Raw genomic sequence first — 23,951 nt, forward strand, 5'->3', positions numbered from 1 at the left:
TTTTGGCCACAAAGAGCACAAAGAGCACAGCTATGGATATTCTTGTACAAATCTTTTTCCTTATTATCTCTTTGGGGTACAAACCCAGCAGTGCTATGGCTGGATCAAAGAGCAGACAGTCTTTTATTGCCCTTTGGGCATAGTTCCAAATTGCCCTCCAGAATGGTTGGATCAGTTCACAACTCCACCAGCAATGAATTAATGTCCCTCCTTTGCCACATCCCCTCCAGCATTCATTACTTTCCTTTGCTGTCATGTTAGCCAATCTGCTAGGTATGAGATGATACCTCAGAGTTGTTTTGATTTGCATCTCTCTGATTATAAGAGATGTAGAGCACTTTTTCATGCACTTATTAATAGTTTTGATTTCTTTGGCTGAGAACTGCCTGTTCATGTCCTTTGCCCATTTATCAATTGGAGAATGGCTTGATTTTTTTGTACAATTGATTTAGCTCTTTGTAAATTTGAGTAATTAAACCTTTGTCAGAGGTTTTTATGAAGATTGCTTCCCAATTTATTGCTTTCCTTCTGATTTTAGTTATATTGGTTTTGTTTGTACAAAAGCTCCCCTTTTGTTTTCCCTCCCCTCCTCCCCCCCTTGGTTTTCCCTTCTCCCTACCCTTGTTGGGTAAGATAGAATTCAAGATCCCAATGGATCTGGATGTTTTTCCCTCTCAGAGTTGATTTCCCTGAGAGTAAGGTTTAAGAAAAAACTCTCTTCCTCTCCTTCTTATAGGAGTTTTCTTCCCCTCCCCTTCCTGTGTGAATCTTTGTGTGAGAAAGATTATTCTATTTGATTTTTCTTTTCCCCCTATTTACACATTACATTTTCCATATATTCATATATATAGATTGATATAAATGTAGTCCTTATAGAAGAGAGTTTGAATAAATGAAAAGATAACAATTTTCTCCTTTTCCCTTTCCATCATATTTACCTTTTCAGGTATTCCATGCTCTTTGTTTTTCGATATCGAACTTCCCACAGAGCTCTGGTCTTTTCTTTGCAAAAAGTTGGAAATCTTCTATTTTGTTGAATGCCCATACTTTCCCTTGGAAGTACATAGTCAGTTTTGCTGGAGAGCTGATTCTTGGGTGAAGACCCAGCTCTCTTGCCTTTCTGAAAATCATGTTCCATGCCTTACGATCATTCAGAGTGGAACTTGCAAGGTCTTGTGTGACCCTGATTGGCATTCCTTTATATCTAAATTGTCTTTTTCTGGTTTCTTATAGGATTTTTTCTTTTGCTTGAAAGCTTTGGAATTTGGCAATTACATTCCTGGGAGTTGTCTTTTGGGGATTTAGTGTAGAGGGTGTTCTGTGAGCTCTTTCAGTGGCTGTATTGCCCCCTTGTTCTAGAATCTCTGGGCAATTTTCTTTGATTACATCTTGTATTACGATGTCGAGTTTGCTGTTTATTTCTGGCTTTTCTGGTAGTCCAATTATTCCTAAATTATCTCTTCTTCCTCTATTTTCCAAGTCTGTCACCTTGTCAGTGAGATATTTTATGTTGTCTTCTAATTTCTTGATCTTTTGGGCTTTGCTTTATTGATTCTTGCTCTTTTACCTGCTCGTTGTCTTCCAGTTGCCTAATTCTGACCTTTAAAGCCTGGTTTTCCTTTTCAGTTTGGTCAAACCGGTTTTGTAGTTGCGTGAAATTCTTTTGCATTAATTCCCACTTTTCCTGCCAGAAGGCTTCCATCTTTTTGATCATTTTCGATTCAATTTCTTCAAAAGTTTGTGGAGAGTTTCCATTTCCTTTGGAAGGTTTCGGCACATTTGCTTGTGTTTCCTCTTCTATCTCTTCTGTATTTTGTATTTTTGCTCCATAAAATGTGTCCAAAGTTGCCCCCTTCTTGTTTTTCCTGTTGTTTTGAGGCTTTTTTGCTTCTGTGCTGTTTGCCATCTCTATCTGAGTGAGGGGGGCTGGCTCTTCTGTTATCTGTCTGGGGTTCAGAGGCTTTAGCCCCAGGCAAATTGTCTATCTTCCCCAGGAAGCCCGGAATTGCTGGTGTTTCGGTGTTACTATCCTCCTCAGTTTCCTCCCGATGCTTCTTTGTTGCCTTACTTCTATGCTCTGCGCCTGGCTTGACAGTCTCAGATGTGTTTCAATGTCTTTGCTGGCCAGAGGAGCCTGCCCTCTGAGGGGGAGGGCCAGTGGCTACCAGTAGCTCTGAGGGCTGGTGATAGGATTAACCTCAGACTGAGTATGCCCTGAGGCAGGGACCTTTGGTGAGACTCAGATGGAAGGATCTGGTCAGGGGGCTATGGGCTCCCCCCATATCTCTCTGTTTCCCTGCTGTCTGGGTGCCCCCTCGACTGGGTAAGGTTGTTTTCAGGATGCGGCCTTCAGAATAGTCAGCTCCTAAGGCCCTTTTGCCTGCCCTGAGGTTCCTGCTGCTGCCTCAGATTCAGAGCTCTGGGTTGGGGGGGATGGGTCCTGGGACCTTCCTTCTGCCTACCCCTTAGATCCGAGTGATCTAGGGTTCTGACTTTTGGGGGGCCGTACCTTTTGATCCAGGTCCAGGAGGAGTGTTCCCAGGGTCTATTCTGTTGTTTGTTTTGAATTCCGGTGCCCTAGAAGCATTCAGTTTGAGATTGGTAAGGAAGGGTTTCTGGAGCTCTGAACTTTAGCTTTCTCTAAGCTGCCATCTTGACCGGAAGTCTTAACCTTCTATCTTAGAATCAATACTAAATATCAATTCCAAGGCAGAAGAGTGGTATAAGGGCTAGGCAATGGGGGTTAAGTAACTTGCCCAGGGTCATACAGCTAGGAAGGGCCTGAAGTCAGATTTGAACACAGGCCCTTCCATCTCTGTCTGACTTTCTATCTACTGAGCCACCTAACTGCTCTTTTGATTTAAAAAAAAAATTCTTACCTTCTGCCTTAGTGTCAGATCTAAGACAGAAGGATGGTAAGGACCAGGCAATTGTGATTAAGTGACTTATCCAGGGTCATACAACAAGAAGTATCTGAGGTCAAATTTGAACCCAGGTCCTCCCTACTCCAGGACTAGCACTGTCTGCTGTGCTGTCTAGCTGCACCTAATTTTTTCTTTTATCTTAACTTTTTCTAAAAAGAATTTTCATCTCTGAGTGTTTAAAGGAGGGAAAATAGATTATTCTCTTTCTTGGATAGTCTCATTATCTTTTTTTTTTTGCAAAGGCAGGGGATTGAATTAAATGATCTCTTTTGGTGTCCCTTCTAGTTCTAAAATTCTATAGTTCTAAGGCAGAGCGCGAAAGCTTTAAGTCTAGAACATTTCTGTGACTATATTCAAGACTCATATGAGCTTTATCAGAGAATTTTAAAACTACACATTTATTACAGTTTAAAATTAGAAAGGACAATATTTTGGTTTATTATTAGTGTCTCTCAGCGACTTTTTGGCAGTTCAACTATTTGATCAGCATAGATTGACAGCCAAAGCACATATACTTCAGTACCCCCAAAAACAGCCTTTTCTTTTTTTCCTTTCTCCTCTCTTATTTCTCCTTCTTGAAAATCATTGAATTCCCTAATGATGGCACCTGGTACCCCTCAGTTCGGAGACCATGCATCTGCCCATGACATGATACCCCTAATAACCTAATGCTACCAGAAGCACTTGGGGCAAGGGTTCTGATTCACCCTCTAGTAATCAAAGATATTTCTTAAGCCTATAATATTCATTTAGCTTTGGGTAAAATACCTTTGTTTAAACAAAGATATTTTACCCAAAGCTAAATATATCACAGGATACTACTTATTGAATACATGTTTTATCTATATAAACCAATTTTTCCTACTTTCCCCCTTAAGTATAACTGTGGAAAGAGAGCATCATAATCTTTCCTTGTCTATATTATTGCAACTCCTATTAAAATTAGTGTTTACTGTATGCCCATGTTTCAGAGGAATTAGGTCAAGTTTTTTGTGTTCTCTTCCCTTCTCTCCCCAATTATGCCCCCTTGCCAAGCTGAAATGTATACTAAAGAAGAGCAGTGATGGCTTATTCCATACTGATGGAGGGTAATACTCTCTGTAAATTTAAAAAAATTAATATCCAATACTCTAAGTATTTCATTTATAAAATTTATTAATAATAAAACTTGAAGCAAAGGAAAATAAAAGGCCAGGGAAACCGAGAGAGCTCACGAGCCTCATATATGAAAAAAAAGAGAACGAGGGAGGTGTTCCCCACAGCTTAAAAACAATAATGTAATGGACCCATGTAAACAGAAAGGGAAAAGAAATTTTGGGATGAGGGAAGAATTTTGGGAGATGGAATCCAAGGGTCCAAGATCTCTAATTATACAACTTTAGAGTGTCCGAAGACAAATCCAGTCAGTGTCAATAAAGACGTAAACAGTTAAATTGTCAATATGCATCATTCTTCTTGAGGCAACAAGGTAGTATAATGATTGGAGTGGTAGACTTGGAGTTAGGAAGACAAGTTCAAAGGCTGCCTTCAACTCCTACTAGCTTGGTGACCTTACGTATGTCATTTAAGCATCCTGTTTCCTCATCTATAAATTGGAGATAATAGAATCAATCTCACAGGGTTGTTGTGAAAATCAGATTATGTATTTGTGTTTATGTGCTCTTCTTTTACCCAACTCTCACTTGTGACTCCAAGAAGCTATTGTTTCCCTCTCCTTCTCCCTATATCATCTAGATTACATTTGTGCCCAAATCACAAAATAGTCCTAGCCAGTATATAACAGTTTTTCACATTAAAAACTCAGCAACTACCTTAGTACTCAATCAGACCCAACCCTTAGCCACTGTCTTTCAGAATAACTATAATAATATAATAATAATAATAATGACTCTTAAAATTCTGAACAGGCTTAACTAAAAAGCAAACATCAGAGAGATGCTACATTAAATATTTGTTCTCCTTCCCATTCTTTTTCTTTAGAGTTCTTGTTTCATTTATTACTTTGTATCTCCTGCTTCATTTCTTCGAACCACTCTTGTAGTCCCAGTGATATATATATATATATATATATATATATATATATATATATATATATATATATATATTTTAACATTATTTTATTTGGTCATTTTCAAACATTATTCCTTGGAAACAAAGATCATTTTCTTTTCTTTCCCGCCTCCCACCACCCCTCCCATAGCCAATGCACGATTCCACTGGGTATCACATGTGTCCTTGATTCGAACCTATTTCTATGTTGTTGGTATTTGCATTAGTGTTCATTTAGAGTCTCTCCTCAGTCATGTCCCCTCAACCCCTGTAGTCAAGCAGTTGCTTTTCCTCGGTGTTTCTACTCCCACAGTTTATCCTCTGCTTGTGGATAGTGTTTTTTTCTCATAGATCCCTGCAGATTGTTCAGGGACATTGCACTGCCACTAATGGAGAAGTCCATTATGTTCAACTGTACAACAGTGTATTAGTCTCCGTGTACAATGTTCTCCTGGTTCTGCTCCTCTCGCTCTGCATCACTTCCTGGAGGTTGTTCCAGTCTCCATGGAATTCCTCCACTTTATTATTCCTTTTAGCACAATAGTATTCCATCACCGACATATACCACAATTTGTTCAGCCATTCCCCAATTGAAGGGCATCCCCTCATTTTCCAATTTTTGGCCAGCACAAAGGGTGCAGCTATGAATATTCTTGTACAAGTCTTTTTCCTTATTATCTCTTTGGGGTACAGACCCAGCAGAGCTATGGCTGGATCAAAGGGCAGACAGTCTTTTACAGTGATATATATTTTTTAAAAATAGATGTATATTTGTTGGAAAAAAAGAATAAGCCCAATCAAGCCTGAATTCTGGAATACTTATATGACCCTCAGTGCTACATATATCATTTAAAAGACAGGATAAGCTGCTAAGTGAATGGCTGAAGAATATAGACATTCCCTGGGTCATGATGCCCTCAGACCAGATATCAGAGCCTAAGATCTCGCTCAGGGTCAGACTTTAAATTCTTTAGAGATAGATTTGGTTTTCTTTATTGCATCATTTTTCCACATGTATCAAAAGAAGTGGACAGTAGTGGGCAACTGCATGGTTCAGTGGAGTGAGAGAGCCAGGCCTAGAGATGTAAGGTCATGAGTTCAAGTCTGGCCTCAGATACTTCCTAGCTGTGTGACCCTGGAGAAGTCACTCAACCCCCATTGCCTAGTCCTTACTGCTTTTCTCTCTTGGAATGAATTCATAGCATTGATTCTAAGTCGGAAGGTAAAGAAGTAGACAGTAATTAGTTGGTCTAACTAGTGACAGCAGACTTTCCATTATATCTTGGGTACATGCTACTGGAAGAAAGCTTTCATCTTGACTCTGCATGTTAGCTTTACATGTTTAGCAGAAAATTACCAACTATCATTTTATCTCTCTTCTTCCTGGGATCATGGATAGCCTTCTTTTTATCTATTAGTTCCTGTAAATTCTAATCCTTTTTCTATAGAACATAGGATGCTCCTGTTCCTTTGAAAAGTTTAGATTCATACTCTAATGAGAACAGTTCCATAAACTCCAGTAGGACACAGATTCTTTTTCCTCGATCTCTTTATGCTCTTCTGCAATCAACCTCTGGATATTGGTTGATCTTTTTCCTCCTCCTTAAAATATTTTCTTCCTATTTTTCTTCTTGAATGTAATTTCTTCTTTTCTGGCTAAGAATACTTCTTCCCATCTAATAAGCCAGGGCTTAGTCAGATATTGCTGAAGCCTTTTCACTTTCTTCTCCTCTAATAGCAAGACTATTTTGCCTTTATTGCACATAACTGGTGAAGGGTTGGGGAGAGAAGGGGAAGAAATCAAGAAAAGGGCTAAGGAGGGGAGAGGAGGAGAAGGGAGCTTGCTCATAACACATACTTCTCAGACCATTGAATAGTTCCCTTGATGACCAAACGTGGACAACAAAATCAACTACAGCTACTCAGGGTTCTACCTGGAAAAGTCTCATGTAAAATACCCATTTTCTGTGCCTTTCACTTCTGGGTCCCACTGATCATTTGAGATTTCTGGGAGTGCTGCCTTTAAGCCAACCTGCTTCCCTTGCTTGTCTCTACTAATATGCGGAGGTAGTTCTAGTATTTAACCATGCTCACTAACTTGTGCCTACCATGTATGAACCCACCCTCATTCGGAAAATTCTAAGCATCCCAAGAATTGAGTACAGGTAATGAGAATCTAATGGAATGATCTCTTAACCTTTAGGAGACTTCATTATCTCCATCTGCGATGTGACTTCCACGAGCATCAATCTGAGGTGGACCAAGTTTGCAGGGGCTGTGTCTTACCAGGTCACAGCCACTCCTGTCAATATGTTAGGCCCCTCAATATTTGCCCTTTTCAATGGTGTCACACTCCTAGGCACAGTTGCCTCCCTCAGACCCAACACTGTCCATACCATCAAAGTGGATGCCTTTGATAAGAACGGGATGTTGCTGGCTGAGGCACTGACAATGCAATTAACAGGTTAGTTCTGGGTAGTTTACCCCAGCGTTGGATTCTTTTACTACTATGGAAATGGGGATTTGTTTTTCTGGGTGGTTGTTTTACATTCTGTTCTAGTCATCATGGGGATCCCACAACTAGGATCATATTTTTTGTGTGTTTATTATTTTAAATTAGGCCAATTATTTGTCACTGAGTTGGAACTGAATAGAACACATAGATGCTGAATGATTATTCAAAAGTATCAAAGCAGTGAAGACTAGGATTGTAGAATACATAGAAAAAATATATAAGCTCTCTCTTGTGGCACAGTAGATAAAGTCCTAAACTTACTGTTAGGTAAGACTGAGTTTGAATAAATCCTCAGACACTTAATAGCTGTGTGACCCTAGGCAAGTCACTGAATTGATACTGTCTGCCTCAGTTTCTTTATCTGAAAAACTGGGATAATAATAGCTCCTCCCTCCTGGGTAGTTGTGCAGATCAAATAGATAATATTTGTAGAATATCTGGCATATAGTAGGCATTAAATAAATGCATGTTTTAAAAAACTGGTGAATGGAATAAGTATGCAGTTTTTCACAATGGACAATGATTGTTTTAAAAGACTTTATCAAAACAATAACATATATATCACTTTCTTATCATCTCTGAGGTTATAGCAACAGGCTGCATTATTGAATAAGCTTATTGCTTGGTCCACAGAATTTTTTTAAATTTTATTTTTATTATCCTGCAAAACACACTTATGTATTGGTCATTGTAAGAGCACACTCAAACAAAACCAAAACCCCAAAATGAAACCATAAATACACTTCTGTGAAAGACAATTCCAACAGTTCTTTCTCTGGAGGTGGATAGCATTCTCCTTCACAAAGCTTTTATGATTGTTCCAGATCCTTGCATTGCTGAGGGTGGCAAAGTTTTCACAGTTGATTGTCATACCATATTGCTGTTCCTGTGTACAATGTTCTCACAATTCTGCTTTTTTCACTCTGCATCAGTTCCTACAGATCTTTCTAGATTTTTCTGAAATCATCTTGCTTATCATTTCTTATAATACAATAGTATTTGATCACCAACATGGACCACGATTTGTTCAACTATTCCCCAATTGATGGACATCCCCTCAACTTCCAATTCTTTGAAGTATGCCATGGATGGCTACCAGAGGAAAATATGCTCACTTCACAGTTTGTCTAAAGGACTAGCCCTAACTCTAATAAGAAGGAGGAAAGGACATTTCTGTATAATTATACCCATTTTAGGGGGCAGTGAGGCACTATATAAATATTTTTGCACAGTAGGTCCTTTTCCCTCAGTCCACAGAAATTTTAAATAACATAGGAGCTTGGGGAGGGGGTGAATTGATGAAAAAGGAACATGCTTGTAAATAATTATCCTTTTTTAATATATTTAAATGAGTATTGGAAATGTAAAAAAAAAAGAAGGGAATAATCAGGCAACACAAATTATTAAGCACCTCCTGTATGCCAGGAACTGTTGTTAAGTCCTGAAAATACCTTTAAAAAAAGATAAAAACAGAGACCCTATCCTCAAAGAGCTCATATTTTAATAAGAGAGATACCATGTAAATATTCATGTATATACTAGTTAGTGTTTATCACAAGGGGGACCAATAGTAGCTACCTAGACCAGGAAAGACATTCTGGAGAACGAGAACTTTGAGCTGAGTCTTGAAGGAAGCTAAGAGACAGAAGTGAGAAGAAAGGACATTCTGGCCATGGAGGACAGCCAGTGCAGGGTAGAGAGTTGGAACATTTTATGGAAGTAATAGCAAAAAGACAAATGTAGTTGAATGGGATGGGGAGTGTATTGTGTGGAGATTGCAAAGAGGTTGTGAAGGGCTTGTGAAGGGTTGTGAAGGAAGATTTTATATTTGATCATAGAAGAATAGGGAGCCACTAGAGGTTGTTGATGAGGGGGCATGGCAGAGTCAGAACTTTTCTAAAGGAATAGTGAATCCTTAACTGTAACTTTTAGGAAGTCACTCAGCTTGTCTGTATCTTATATATAAAATGGGTATAACTATTACTATTATTCTTTAAAATCCTTACCTTCTGTTTTAGTATCAATATTATGTATTGGTTTCAAGGAGAAAAGTAGAAAGAGCTAAGCAGTGGAGGTTGTGACTTGCCCAGGATCACACAGCAAAGCCAGATTTTGAACTCAGGACATCCCATCTCTAGGTCTGACTCTCAAAACACTGTGCCACCTAGCTTCCCCCTAAATGGGACTAATTATTCAAAAGCATCCATTTTCTCATGTTATTATTATCATCATTCTTTCCCTCCCTCCCTAGTCTCTGTGGATCTCTAGATCCCCTTAGAGCTCAGGTTAAGTGCCACCTCCAAACAGCCTTTCTTGGTTCCTCCAGTTTTTCCATCTCCTATTATATTTTTATTTGTTGCCCATTCTGTGTTTAATTAAAATCTGTGATCATATGCACCTCACCCCAGCTCCCACCCTCACACAAGCTCCCTGAGTTCTGTCACTCCAGTGCCTAGTACAATATCCAGGACATGCTGGTGTTTGTGCTTATTGATTGATTATCCTTCCTGTGGCCCTTGGACACTTCTTCTGAGAAATGTCATTTATTCTGAATGTTGAAAAATCTCCACTGCCATCTCCTCCCTATCCCTAATACCTTATTAAAAATGACTTGTCTCGTGTTCTATGCCAGATAATTGGGTAGTTAGTTAGTCTGAAACTTATTTGATAAGGAGTCAATGAATTATAATGCCTTAACATGTTACCCCTCCAAGCTGCCATTAAAACAGCTTTAACTTAATTTAAAGTAATGTGTGTGGGAATCTAGGGGAAATATCAATGGGGAAGAAGGGAAAGGCCTTAAATCACACCATGGAGCCAGCAGCTCATGCTGCCAAGGCAAAACCTGAGGTTGGTTGTCATTCCTTAATATGTCAAGTATTCTTTTTTTTTTTATAAAATTGGAAAATTTTATTTAGTGAATTAATTTAGAATATTTTTCCATGGTTACAAGATTCATGTTCTTTCCCTCCCCTCCCGCCACCCCCGTCCCATAGCCGACGTGCAATTCCCCTGGGTTTTATGTGTCATTGATCAAGATCTATTTCCATATTATTGATATTTACACTAGGGTGATCAATGTCTATATCCCTAATCATATCCCCATAGACTAATGTGATCAAGCAGTTGTTTTTATTCTGTATTTCTATTCTGTATGGGGTTTTCTTTCTTTTTTTTAACCCTTACCTTCCGTCTTAGAGTCAATACTGTGTATTAGCTCCAAGGCAGAAGAGTGGTAAGGGTTAGGCAATGGAGGTTAAGTGACTTGCCCAGGGTCACACAGCTGGGAAGTGTCTGAGACAAGGTTTGAACTCAGGACCTCCCATCTCTAGGCCTGGCTCTCCATCCACTGAGCTACCCAGCTGCCCCCTATGGGGTTTTCTTGACAGAGCTATTGGAGTGGTTTGCTATTTCCTTCTCCTTTTGCAGATGTAGAAACTGAGGCAAATAGGGTTAAATGACTCACCCAGGGTCAACACCCAGAAGTTTTCAAGACCAGATTTGAACTCAGGAAGATGAATCTTCCTGACTCCAGGTCTGACACTACCCCTTAGTCACTCAAAAACTTTTTAGAGAGCCTATGGCCGTTCTAATTATGGCAGTAGCTGATTGGGCAAATTCATTGAAGAGAAAATTCTCTTAAGAAGAAAGAGGAAAACAGGAAACATGGATGAGCCCAAAGACTTCATCCTTAACTTTTCTGCAGGTTTTTATACTCTTCCTGGGTATTCCATCTTCCAATCCAATCCAACAAACATTTATTAAGCAAATATTATATTCAGGGTACTATTCTAGACAAAAATAAAGCAACCTCTCCCTTCAAGGAGTTAATGTGATCCAGGGGAGCACACTGTGTGGTAGAGATAGGTAGAGATGAGATCATTAAAGAAGAAAAACAACATGGATAACTGGGAAGATCAAGAATGACTTCTTATGGGGGTTTGTAACCTGGATCTGTGAACTTTAAAAAATATTTTTTCTGATAAATATTCCAATATAATTTTCCCTTTGTAGCCCAATGAGTTTTATTTTGTGCATTTAGAATATGATTTTGAGGAGTCCAGAGGTTTTACCAGATTGCCAAAAGAGACCTTAAAACAAAAAAAAGGAAAAGAACCTCTACTCTGGTGATGCCCAAGCTGAGTCTTGAAGGGAGAAGTGAGCAGGGACTGTCTTACAGTCCTGGTGAGCGATGGCATACCAAGTCTGGGGAAATAGGGCTAATCTGTCTGGAAAACAGTGGGTGGCAGGGGAAGTGTTGTGTAATGTCTGGAACCCTAGGCTGGAACCTAATTATGAAGGACCTTAATTGTGAAGATAAAGAGTTTGTATTATATCCTAAAGGCCTATGCTTTGCCTAAAGGCAAAAGGTTCCCCAGCAGAGGAGTGACACAGTCAAACTTATATTTAAGGACATTATTTTGACAGTTCGCAGGGAGAGATTTGGAGAAGGGAGAAACTGGAAACTAAAAGTCTAATGGGAGACCGTCTGTCATTCAAGAGGTGATGTAGACCTTGTCTAAGGGGGTGTTATTATTAGTAGAAAGATGTGAGATATGTTATAGCACTATAAGTGACAAGATGACAATTGATTGGACGTGAGAAAGGAAGGAAGGGTTGGGGGGGAGTCAAGGATGACTAAGATTGTGAACTTGGGTGACTAGAAGGATGTCAGTCTCACTAGATACAGGGAAACTTAGACAGAAAAGTATAGGAGGGAAAATAATGAATTGGGATTCTCCTTCCCCATGTTTTGAATACATTTTTTTTCTCATCCCTGCCTTTTACAATGCCTGCCTTCTTTCAAAGCTCAATCAACAAGACAAGTCAGTAGGCATTTATTTTTTTTTATTTTTTTATTTTTTAAGGCTTTTCCAACCTTTATTTTTTAAAATAATATTTTATTTGACCATTTCCAAGCATTATTCATTAAAGACAAAGATCATTTTCTTTTCCTCCCCTCCACCCCCCATAGCCGACGTGTGATTCCACTGGGTGTCACATGTGTTCTTGATTCGAACCCATTGCCATGTTGTTAATATTTGCATTAGAGTTTCGTTTAGAGTCTCTCCTCTGTCATGTCCCCTCAACCGCTATAGTCAGGCAGTTGCTTTTCCTCGGTGTTTCTACTCCCACAGTTTATCCTCTGCTTATGAATGGTGTTTTTTCTCCTAGATCCCTGCAGATTGTTCAGGGACATTACACCGCCACTAATGGAGAAGTCCATTACGTTCAATTATACCACAGTGTATTAGTTTCTGTATACAATGTTCTCCTGGTCCTGCTCCTCTCGCTCTGCATCACTTCCTGGAGGTTGTTCCAGTCTCCATGGAATTCCTCCCCAGTAGGCATTTATTAAGCACTTCCTCTATTCCAGGTATTTTCTAAGCACTGGAGATAAAAAAGAAAGACAAAAAAAATAGCCCCTGCCCTCAAGGAATTCACAGTCTAATGGAGAAGATGAAATGCAAACAATTATGCACAAGTAAGAAAGATATAAAATAAATTGGAGATAATCTGGACTTGAAGTACAAAAAACCTGGATTCAAATGTGCTTACTAACTGTTGGACCACAGGAAGAAGTTGTTAACATCTCTAGAACTCAGTTTCCTCATTTATAAAATGAAGAAGCTCAACTGTATAGCATCTAAAGTGCCTTCCTTTTCTGAAAGTATGATTTTATGACTCCCTCTTAAAGGATCAACTGCCCCAGAAGAATGGTTCAAAATAATTAACACCCCTACTGAACTTTGAAGTTTACAAAGTACTTTGCTCTTTGACGAAGGGAGTGGAAAAACATTATCCTTCTAGGCTTAAATATTTGAAGCTACAAAGAATCAATTCATCTAGTTCAACTTCCTCATTTTTTGTTTACATTTCTTTATTTTTTAATAGTTGAGGAAACTAAAGCTCAGAAATATTAAATGATTTAGTCAAGATCATACAGGTAGTACTTACTATCAAAATTTAAATTCCGACTTTCTGTCTCCAGTCCTGGAATGTTCCCCATACTACTGAAATAAGTAACATGAGGTTCAGAGATTTGCCCAAAGTCACATAACTATGGAGTGACTTAGCCAGGACAGGCTCCCATATCGCCCAGCTCTGTCCAATGAGTATCTTCTCCATTACATTACACTGCCTTCAGTGTAGTACCTCCTTTCTGGCAACAGAAGCACTGTCATAATTTTTTTTAAGAGATGGCAAGAAAGAAACATACCTACATAATGTTGAAAGAATGCTTGGCCATTGCACAGTGAGTATATTGTTCATCTTTGGAGAATTATTATTCCTGAGAAACTGCCAAATCCCTAGGCCATTGTACAGAAAGAAATGGTTGTCTGTGAACAGGAACAGAAAAATTTGAGGTTTTAAAAAAAAACTCTCCACCTCTCTCTCTCTCTATCTCTGTCTCTCTGTCTTACTCTCTGTTTCTGTCTTTCTCTGTGTCTCTCCCTGTCTCTGTCTTTCTCTCTCTATCTTTCTCCATCTCTCTCTCTGTCTCACTCTTTCTCTCTGTCTCTGTCTTTCTGTTTCTGTGTCTCTGTCTCTCTCTGTCTTTGTCTCTCTGTCTCTCTGTGTCTCTCTCTTGTACTTAGATGAGAAGGCAGTCACAGTAAAGTTGTGAGATAAGGAAGAATTTTTATTTTGGAGGATTCAATAGTTTCCCTTTCTAAAAAATCACAGTGCTGTATTAGATAATTTCAGCTCTAAAAGTCCATGATTTTAAAGGAAAGGCAGAATGTTCCAGTGGGTCACCACAAATCCAATTAGGCCAGTTCCCAAGGTACCTGGCTCTAGGAAGATTTCCCACAGGCAGAAGGCCACTGCTGATTTCACCTTTCTCCCAGTCTCCTTTTCACTTCCACTTTCTAAACTTTTCTTTTCTTTTCTTTTTTTTTTAATCTTACCTTCTGTCTTGGAATCACTGTATTAGTTCTAAGGCAGAAGAATGGCAAGGGGTAGGCAATTGAAGTGAAGTGTCTTGCCTAGGATCATGCAGCTAGGAAATGTCTGAGGCCAGATTTGGATCTAGTCCTACTCCAGGTCTGGTACTCTATCCATTGAACTACCTAGATGCCCCTTTTAGTACTTTTAGAAGAGAAAATTATACAGGGAAAATTTCTCATATTCTCTCCTTCTCCCAGGCACTATCCCTCCAAATCCAACCCCAAATGATGGTCAACAACTCTTAGCTCCAATTCTACGTTTCCTTTGTTGATGTCTCTGGGTAAATTGCTTTACCTCTTTTTTTCTCTGTCTTCATCTAAGAGATAGATATATAAAATATTTATTAAGGGCTTACTCAATGTCGGGCACTATCACAGCTCTGGGGATACAAGAACAAGCAAGCAAGATAGTCCTTGCCTTCAGGGAGCTTATATGCTAATACAAGAAGACAACAAATGAAGGGAAAAGGGGATGGGTGAGCCCCTGTTTTTAGTGTGGTGAAGAGATGGCAGAGAAGTGACTTGGCAAATTATGACAAAAACTCACCCTTGAGACCAAGAGGACACGGGGGAAAGTCCAGGGAGTGTGATAGGATGATGGCCCAAAGCAGAAAGAATGGGAAAAGAGGAAGGAGAATGGAACAAGAATAGATACCTACTATGTACCAGCCACTACTTCACAAATATTACCTCATTTAATCCTCACAACAACCTTGGGAGATAAGTGCTGTTGTGTTTTTTTTTTAATTTTATAATTGAAGAAAGCCAGACAAACAAATTAAGGAATTTGCCCAGAGTCACATAGCAAGGCTGGATTTGAACTCAGATCTTCTTGGCTCCATGCTCAGTGTTCTATTCATTCCACCACTTGGCTGACAGAGAACTTGTTAGAAGTGTAATAAGAATAAATGAGTTTTGAAAGGCAAAAGGGATATGAGACATGGTTATTGTCTATGTACTTACTAACACAATATTCTATTATTGATTTTGTTTATAGCTCCAGAAATACCCATTATTGATCAGGCTTATTCCAAACTTAGCAACAGCATCACTGTGGAGTGGACACCTGTGCCAGGGGCTACCAGTTACCTGCTCACAGCCCAAGATGGAGAATCCTTCATTGAAACAATAGTCACCAATTCACCAGGCACCGTGTCAGGCCTGAAGGCAGCTACCATGTACAAAATCACCATCAGATCAGTCAATGCTGGAGGGAGAAGCCAGGCATCACTTCCCAAGAAAGCAAAGACAGGTAATCAATCCCCAGACAACTTAAATCAGGAAAGGAACATGAGTTTGCTTTGGAGTTGGTATTGCCAATATGCATTAAAATTTGGTACAGAATGAGTATGTGAGGTCAGAAGAATTATGAAGAAATGGTACTGCTTGACGAGTTGAATGTATTTGGTGGGGAAAATATAACTTAAATGTCAAATACAAGTATCTCAAAATAGGCCATTGTGGAAAGGAGGACCTTCATTCCTTTCCTTCCTTGCCCTCCCTCTCTCCCTCTCTCCCTCCCTCCCTCCCTCCCTGCCTTCCTTCCTTCCTTCCTTCCTTCCTTCCTTCCTTCCTTCCTTCCTTCCTTCCTTCCTTCCTTCCTTCCTTCCTTCCTTCCTCCCTCCCTCCCTCCCTCTCTCCCTCTCTCTCTCTCTTTCTCTCTTTCTCTCTGTCTTTCTCTCTTTCCTTCCTTCTTTCTCTCTCTTTCTCTCTTTCCTTCCTTCTTTCTCTCTCTCTTTCTCTCTTTCCTTCCTTCTTTCTCTCTCTCTTTCTCTCTTTCCTTCCTTCTTTCTCTCTCTCTCTCTTTCTTTCTTTCTTTCTTTCTTTCTTTCTTTCTTTCTTTCTTTCTTTCTTTCTTTCTTTCTTTCTTTCTTTCTTTCTTTCTTTCTTTCTTTCTTTCTTTCTTTCTTTCTTTCTTTCTTTCTTTCTTTCTTTCTTTCTTTCTTTCTTTCTTTCTTTCTTTCTTTCTTTCTTTCTCCCTTACCTTCTATCTTAACATCAGTTCTTTTTTTTAAATGTTAAAACCCTTACTTCCCATCTTAGAGTCAATACTGTGTATTGGTTCCAAGGCAGAAGAGTAGAAAGGACTAGGCAGTGGAGGTTAAGTGACTTGCCCAGGATCACATAATTAGGATGTGCCCAGGAACTTGTATCTCTAAATCTGACTTTTAAACCACTGAGCCACCTAGTTACCCTCATTTAATATCAGTTCAAAGTAGAAGAGAGGCAAGAGCTAGGCAATCCGGGTGATGCAATTTGCCTGGGGTCACACATCTAAGAAGTATTTGAGGTCACATTTGAATCTAAGACATCCCTACTCTAAGCCTGGTATTCTATGCACTGTGCTACCTAGCTGCCCCTAATAAGAGGCTTTCTTGGAGAGTATCATTCTCCTTAAATTGGGAAAATATTTTTAGTTGGTGCCAGGAAGACCTAGAATCCAATCCCACTTCTGATACTAAACTACATGGCCCTAGGCAAATCACTTAAGTTCTGTATGACACTGACACTTATCTACTAAATTGGAGAAGGTAGAAATCTTCAACTGTCAAAAGCACTTCCCACAACCCCAAGCTCCCTGTGTATAATGAAATCACTGGGCCTTCCCACATATCCATATCCCCAAAGACCACCAGTGAATGAATATAGCACAGGTGAGTGAGATTTTGTAGCAGTATGACACATTGAAACACATGCCAAAAGTTACTCTTTTCTGGGCTTGGCTGGCAACATTAATCATTTAATAAAAGTGTATACAAGTGCACCATGTCATGGAATGAGTGTTCCTGAGTGGTTATGTCTAAGTCAAATCATATTTTCCTGTTGACTTACATTTGAATTCCGTAGACCCTTCCATTTTCATTTCTGACTCATCTAAAACTGTCAGAAATTCCCAATACTTGTCATTTCTCTCCTACCTGGATCTCATTGCAGTAGTTAGTCATCTGTAAGCAAATACCTAGATACCCTGGAAGAGTTACTATTTGAAAGACCTTCCTGGAAATCTTTTTGTGAAGCCAAGAAATTTTTAGCAACATAAATGGTCATCCCACATTTACTTGCTTTTTTATTTTAAATGCCCAACAGTCTACATTTTATAGCAATTGGCAGGTGTAAATGTGAAAGGACGTGAATTGTTTTCTTCCTTTTCAGTCTTGGCTGCCCCGATCTTGGATGTGAGCTCTCCAAGTTCTGACTCTATCCTAGTACAGTGGGAAGCTGTGTCCATGGCAGTTGGATTCTCTGTGTCCATCATGCGCTCCAATGGCTTGGGTAGGATGTGGAAAGAGAACACCACCAACACTTCTTTGACTTTCACCAGTCTGGACGCAGGAACGCTCTATACCATAAAGGCATATGCCTGGAATGCTAATGGAATTCCTGGAGATGATTCTACTTACAATCAGAGAACAAGTAAGCCCTTTAAAGAGAATTCATTTAGCTTCACATAATGTAAAGAGTCATTTCTAAAACCTAGTGAAAGAGAAGATAAGTGGGGGAAGCTAGGGGGCTCAGTGCATTGAGAGCCAGGCTTCAAGTCAGAAAGACTCAATCTGGCCTCAGATACTTCCTAGTTGTGTGAACTGGGAAAGTCACCTAACCCTGTTTGCCTCAGTTTCCTCATCTGTAAAATGAGCTGGAAAAGGAAATGACAAGACTAACTTATGACCCTAGGCAAGTCACTTAACTCTATTGGCCTCAGTTTCCTCACTTGTCAAATGAGCTAGAGAAGGAAATGGCAAACACTTACTAGCTTATAACCCTGGGCAAGTCACTTAACCCTATTGGCCTCAGTTTTCTTAACTGTTAAACAAGCTAGAGAAGGGAATGACAAACACTAGCTTATGACCCTAGTACCTTTGGTCACAAAAAGTTGTACACAACTGAACAAAAATAATTCGGCTTAGCAAAGACAGAAGATAAAGGTAAAAAAAAATTCCGTTTATGTGTATGAGTATGTGTGTCTTAGTAGCACAAAGAAGGCTTCACATAGACCTTTTGGTACAAATTAAGAGATTCTTTGTGGAGACCAGGATGAAGATCTAATAAAATATTATTTTTAAAGGTGTTTCCTCTTTATTTTCCATTTTTTCATATTCTAAGGGGGAAATTATGAGTTATATAATTTTCCCTCGAGGGAGAGTTCTGGCCATTGAAAATCCTAAAAGAGTTTAGGAAATCATGCGTATGCATTTATAATCCATGTGACAATGACTTTTGGCACTGCACAGTGACTGCTACAGGGCTTGCTTTAAAAGCATTAAAACAGAGAATAGGCATGTGTGTTTTAGAGCTTTTTGATGTCTGTCATTTGCTAGGCATTTGGTGGTGCTTTAGGTTGATGAAGGGAAGAGAAGCTGCCCTTCAGGAAACTTGAAAATTAATTTTTTTTAAACCCTTACCTTCCGTCTTATAAACAATACTGTGTATTGGTTCCAAGGCAGAAGAGTGGTAAGGGCTAGGCAATGGAAGTTAAGTGACTCACCCAGGGTCACACAGCTGGAAAGTGTTTGAGGCCAGATTTGAACCTAGGACCTCCCGTCTCTAGGCCTGACTCTTTAATCTCCTGAGCCACCCAGCTGCTCTGGAAAATTAATTTCTTTTGATTGAAGATTGACCCATCGAGTCAAAATTGTAAACATTTCCTTCTGTCATTTCAGGAATGAGACTGTTTTTCATCAATATCATCTCCAAAAAAACACTGAAATATAACTCAATTATGTATATATAGTTTTTATATAGTCATGATAAAACTATATAAATTCATGTAGACAAATATTATATAGTTCATATAATCTTCAGGCATGACAGCAATAAATGCAAGATTCTACAAATCATTTAGTCTGAACCCATTATTTTACAGATGAGGAAACTGACTCCCAGGGATCTTAAATAATTTATCCAAGAGCATACCTCTAGTTAATAGCAGAGGCAAGATTAGAACGTGGGAAACCTGTGTCCCAGCCCAGTTTTTGCCAATTGTCAGAGGTTCCTAATAGTTAAAATTTCTCTTTAACTAGACTCTTTGTGGATACTAAGTAATCTTTAAACAAATCTACTACTCAGTAATAGCTTACACTTACACCGTGCTTTTAGCTTGTAAAAGAACATGTAGGACTATCATTCTCAATTAGGGCAGGTACCATACTACCCATTTTACAAATGAGGAATCAAAAGTTATGTGACTAACCCCAGGTCCCACAGCAAGTTTGCTAGAATTCAGGTACCAGGACTCTGAGGCTTGTGGAGAGCTAATACTCAGAGCTGGCTTCTGAATTAGTTGGGATTTTTTTGTTTGTTTTTAAACTGGGTCTCCCTATTTCACCCAGGGAAGAAACTCAGAGGCTACAAATAAGCCTTCTCCCATTATTGATTGGCACAGCACCTTTGACCCACCTAGTTTCCAATCTGGGCTAATCTAAGCCTTTTTAGGCAACCTGATGGCCCCCTACACCCAAGGACTCATCGTAATGAATTCAGAATAGTCACCCAGTCATTATAGTTCACTACAGCTTAGAACTCCCCACTCAAGAGATCCACCATCTTCCATTTTTCTAGTATCCATCTTGGAGAACAGGCTTGTAACACCAAACCTGGGCTAAGTTCTGAAATTCTACTAAATCTTACCTTGATTCTTGGTGGAATATCAAACAACTTAACAAATTATTTCTCAAAAAAATCCCTCTAGGTCCTCATGCCCCAGCAGACATTCAAGTTTCTTTTGATAGTGGGACTCAGAAGGCAACTGTTTCATGGATGCCAACCGAAGGAGCTTTCAGCTATACTGTGACAGCTTCCAGTGGAGCTTCAAAACTGAATTGTAGTACTGCATCTACCTCCTGCACCATCTCTGCCCTCCAGTGTGGAACTGAGTACACCCTTTCCATTTTGGCAAGTAATGATGCTGGATCTAGTCACTCAACAGCAACAGTGAGCTTAAAGACTGGTATGTAAAATAAGACCTGTTCATCATGGGTCCCACTTCTCCAGAGATCTTGAGCTCTAAGGCTCCTTGGCACTGGAAGAAGCAATTTATGAAACAGGGGCCTGATTATTATTAGAATATGGAGCCCATTCTAAAGGGCACAAAGTGAAGGGATAAAGGGAGGTGGAGAGAATTCTGCAAAATTGAAAATATTTCTGACAGATACTGGGAACTCTGACCATAATTTTAGATTTAGCTATACATAATTTTGATTCTACTAACAATAGCCAATTATCCATAGGATCATAGATTTAGAGATCAAAGGAACCTTGATAGCTACCTAGTCCACCTACATCATTTTACAGATGAGGAAACTGAGGCATCTATAATAGTTGGCAAAGAAGAAAGGATTTGAACTCAGACTCTGAGATACCAGAGATAGTGTTCTTTCCTCTTTATCATAGAATCCAAACTATCTAGACCTGGGATTTATGAGAACTAGTTCCTTTTTTTTAAAAATTAAGTTAAATTAACTTTTTATTGTCATGCAAAGCACACTTCCATATAAGTCACTGTTGTAAGAACATACTTGTACATAACCAAAACCCCCAAAATAAAACCAGAGACACACTGTTGTGAAAGACGACTCAAACAGTTCTTTCTCTGGAAGTAGATAACATTTTCCATTATAAGTGTTTCAAGATTGTCTGAGATCATTGCATTGCTGAGAATAGCCAAGTTTTTACAGATAATCACTGTCCAATATTGTTGTTATTGTGTACAATGTTTTCCCAGGAAAACTATTTCCTTATTAAAAAATGGAATTTCACAATTGGAGGGGACCTCCCATGTATGAAAAGAAATACCCCCTATATCCTACCTAACAAGTCATTTAATCTTTACTTGAAGACTTTTAGTGGAGGAAAAACCTGCTGTCTTATGTTACAACTTGTACTTTGGGATAGTTCCAACTATTAGGAAGTAAAGTCCTAAATGTACATATTGAAATATTTCTATATTTTTATTTCAAAATTGTATTACTTTTTGTACAAATAAAAAAGAATACTAAAACATTACTCCAATGTTTCCTAATGGTGTGCAAGTGATCCTGAGTTCTTGAAGACTATACCAGTGGAATAAGTAGAAAGAAGATGATGTCCTAAAAAAAGTTGGAATTAAAATAGCCTGGGACCTTAAAAGAGCAAGACTTCAGTTAACTGGATAATCCATTTATTCAGGATACTTTATTCCCCATTGACACTGGATAACGAGGCCCAGACAATAACAATAAAAGTTAGCTACTTCTATTTCCAAAATGGTTTGCCCTGAATGACTTACTAGAAATTCTCATGATATTAAAAACAATGCATCTCTTCTTCTAATTACCACTGAGTAACATTTAGATCTCTGGTCTATCCATTGTGATAGTATCTTACCTGCCTTTCTAAGATTCATTCCAGATGGATGCAGAAATATATATTATCTCAACTACTACCTGTAGTGCAATCTGGGAGATCAGAAAATAGGGTTTTTTCCTTATCCAAAGATGTTTCATATAGGCATATTTTCTTTTAAAAAATATGACAGCAGTAAAATGGTTACCCATTCTACTTCTTCACACAGTCTAGATTTGCTTCCCCTTTGGTACAGGTAAAATCCAGTATAACAAATGAAATCCAGTTCAACAATTAAGCTGGAGAGTGTCCAGAGGGGAGCAAGCAGTTTGATGGAGAGTAATATAAGTTGCAGGAATTAGAGATTTTACCTGGGGAAGAGGGGAGTGGGGGGTGGCAACTGGGTTCTAGTATTTAAGGTGTTGTTACCATTTGGAAGATTTGGATTTGTTCTGATTTGCCCCCAATATCAGAACTAGAAGCAATGTATAGAAGTTATAAAAAAGGTAAACTGAGGCTTGAAGTAAGAATACAATTAAAGTCATCTAAAAATATAATGATTTGCCTCCAGTGAGCTTTCCTTTCACTAGAGGTCTTCAAGCAGAGGCTGAATCACCTCTCAGGTGTGCTGAAGAGATAATTTTTGTTCAGGTATAAGTTGGATGAGATATCTATGAAGCCCCTTTTCAAATGAGATTTGACTGATTCACCCTGATTCAACAGGGTGGTCTCAGAGGCCTTTCTTTAGATAGTCAAAGCATAAAACTGCAGTAAGACTTTTGGGAAACCTAGAATTATATTGAAAGCACTAGGAATAGAAAGGTAGATGAGGTAAAATCTCAACCTGACCTCTCTTCTCTCAAAATCTTTATCTCCTTGCCTGGAAAGAATGCTTCTCCCTCATCCTTCTCTTCAAGTCCAGTCCCTCCCCCCAGACACAACTCAGGCACTTTTTGATCCTCTGAGCCTTCCATGATCTTCTTGTCTCCCCAACCAAAGTGACCTCTTCTTCCTCAAATTGCTCACAGCACTTTCCTTTAAACTTCTTTTTTGTATGTATTTATCACTCTCCATTATATTTATCTCACTTTGCCCTAACTAAGTCATTTGAACATGTGTATCCTCCCTCCTCCCAAAATGCATCCATATACCACCACTGGATTGCAGGCTCCTTAATTATAAGTTTATTAATAGTATCTACCTTCACATCCCCAACACCTTATATATTATAAATGCTTAATAAATGTTTGTTGAATTAATGTCTTCATTGCTATGAAAATTGCTTTGTAACCAAATGGATTTTCAGCTCTAACCTTCAACTAAGTTCAAGCAATATTTGATGTACCTCCCTGCTCCCCACCCACCCACCTAAATCTAGAGAGTTCATTGGATTTCTTCTAGAATGTCCTGAAATTCATCTGGTCCCAGAAATATTTTCTAATACTGATTTAAAATATGCTGCTGATTCTCGCTCTTTACAACAGTTTACTAAGCCTCGTCTGTAGAACTCAAACAATTGCTCTCTTGAATTGTTCTAAAGTCCCATGCAATGGCAAAGAGGCAGCTAAAATTTCTCTGTCTTTAAATGTTTTCCTAGTTGCTTGTGCTCCCAGAAGCATATTAATCCAAGAAGACAATCCTGGCCATCTGTCTGTGTCATGGTCTGATGCTGAACTTGGAGACTACTATGTGGCCTTTGTGAAAAGTGATGATGGTTTGGAGATGCATTGTAATACATCATTGACCCAATGCAATTTCCCAGCTGAGTGTGGATTCACATACTTTATTAGTGTCTTTGCCTACAATGAGGCAGGGCAGAGCCCTCTGGGTGATGTGTTCAACTACACAACAGGTAAGTATCATGTGATGCCTACCCAGGGGGTTAAGGATTTTCCAAACATGAGACTGTCACAGATCATTCATTTCCCCCACAGAATTCACTTAGTTACTCAAAGGAGTTGAATAAATAGTGGAAAATTTGACCATCAGTTACTGCTAGCCCCCTAATCTGAGCCAACAGTAAGGGTTAGGTGTTAGAAAGCTCCAACTCACCTCAACTGTTACTCAATGTTGGAAGGTCCACAGGGGAAATGCCAAGTTTTTTATGGTTCTCAGAAATCTGATTACCTTTATCCTCTAGCTCTACCCCTTTGGCTGATGGTTCACATTAGTCTAGGCTATGTGATCTGTGTT

At 39.0% G+C, this 23,951-nt stretch overlaps 1 protein-coding gene across 1 annotated transcript in view; it reads left to right on the forward strand.

Annotated features, from left to right (window-relative positions):
* Positions 1-5,034: 5,034 nt before the first annotated feature.
* Positions 5,035-23,951, forward strand: part of FNDC7 (fibronectin type III domain containing 7) — a 34,971-nt gene continuing 16,054 nt past the window's right edge. The window contains exons 1-5 of the mRNA XM_007485067.2: positions 5,035-7,437; positions 15,436-15,690; positions 17,592-17,852; positions 20,128-20,385; positions 23,356-23,610. Of these exons, the coding sequence (XP_007485129.2) occupies positions 7,284-7,437; positions 15,436-15,690; positions 17,592-17,852; positions 20,128-20,385; positions 23,356-23,610 (1,183 nt within the window). The 5' untranslated portion in view covers positions 5,035-7,283. The remainder of the gene's footprint in view (positions 7,438-15,435; positions 15,691-17,591; positions 17,853-20,127; positions 20,386-23,355; positions 23,611-23,951) is intronic.

The sequence above is a fragment of the Monodelphis domestica genome, chromosome 2 (assembly GCF_027887165.1).
Source record: "Monodelphis domestica isolate mMonDom1 chromosome 2, mMonDom1.pri, whole genome shotgun sequence".
Taxonomy (NCBI): Eukaryota; Metazoa; Chordata; class Mammalia; order Didelphimorphia; family Didelphidae; genus Monodelphis; species Monodelphis domestica.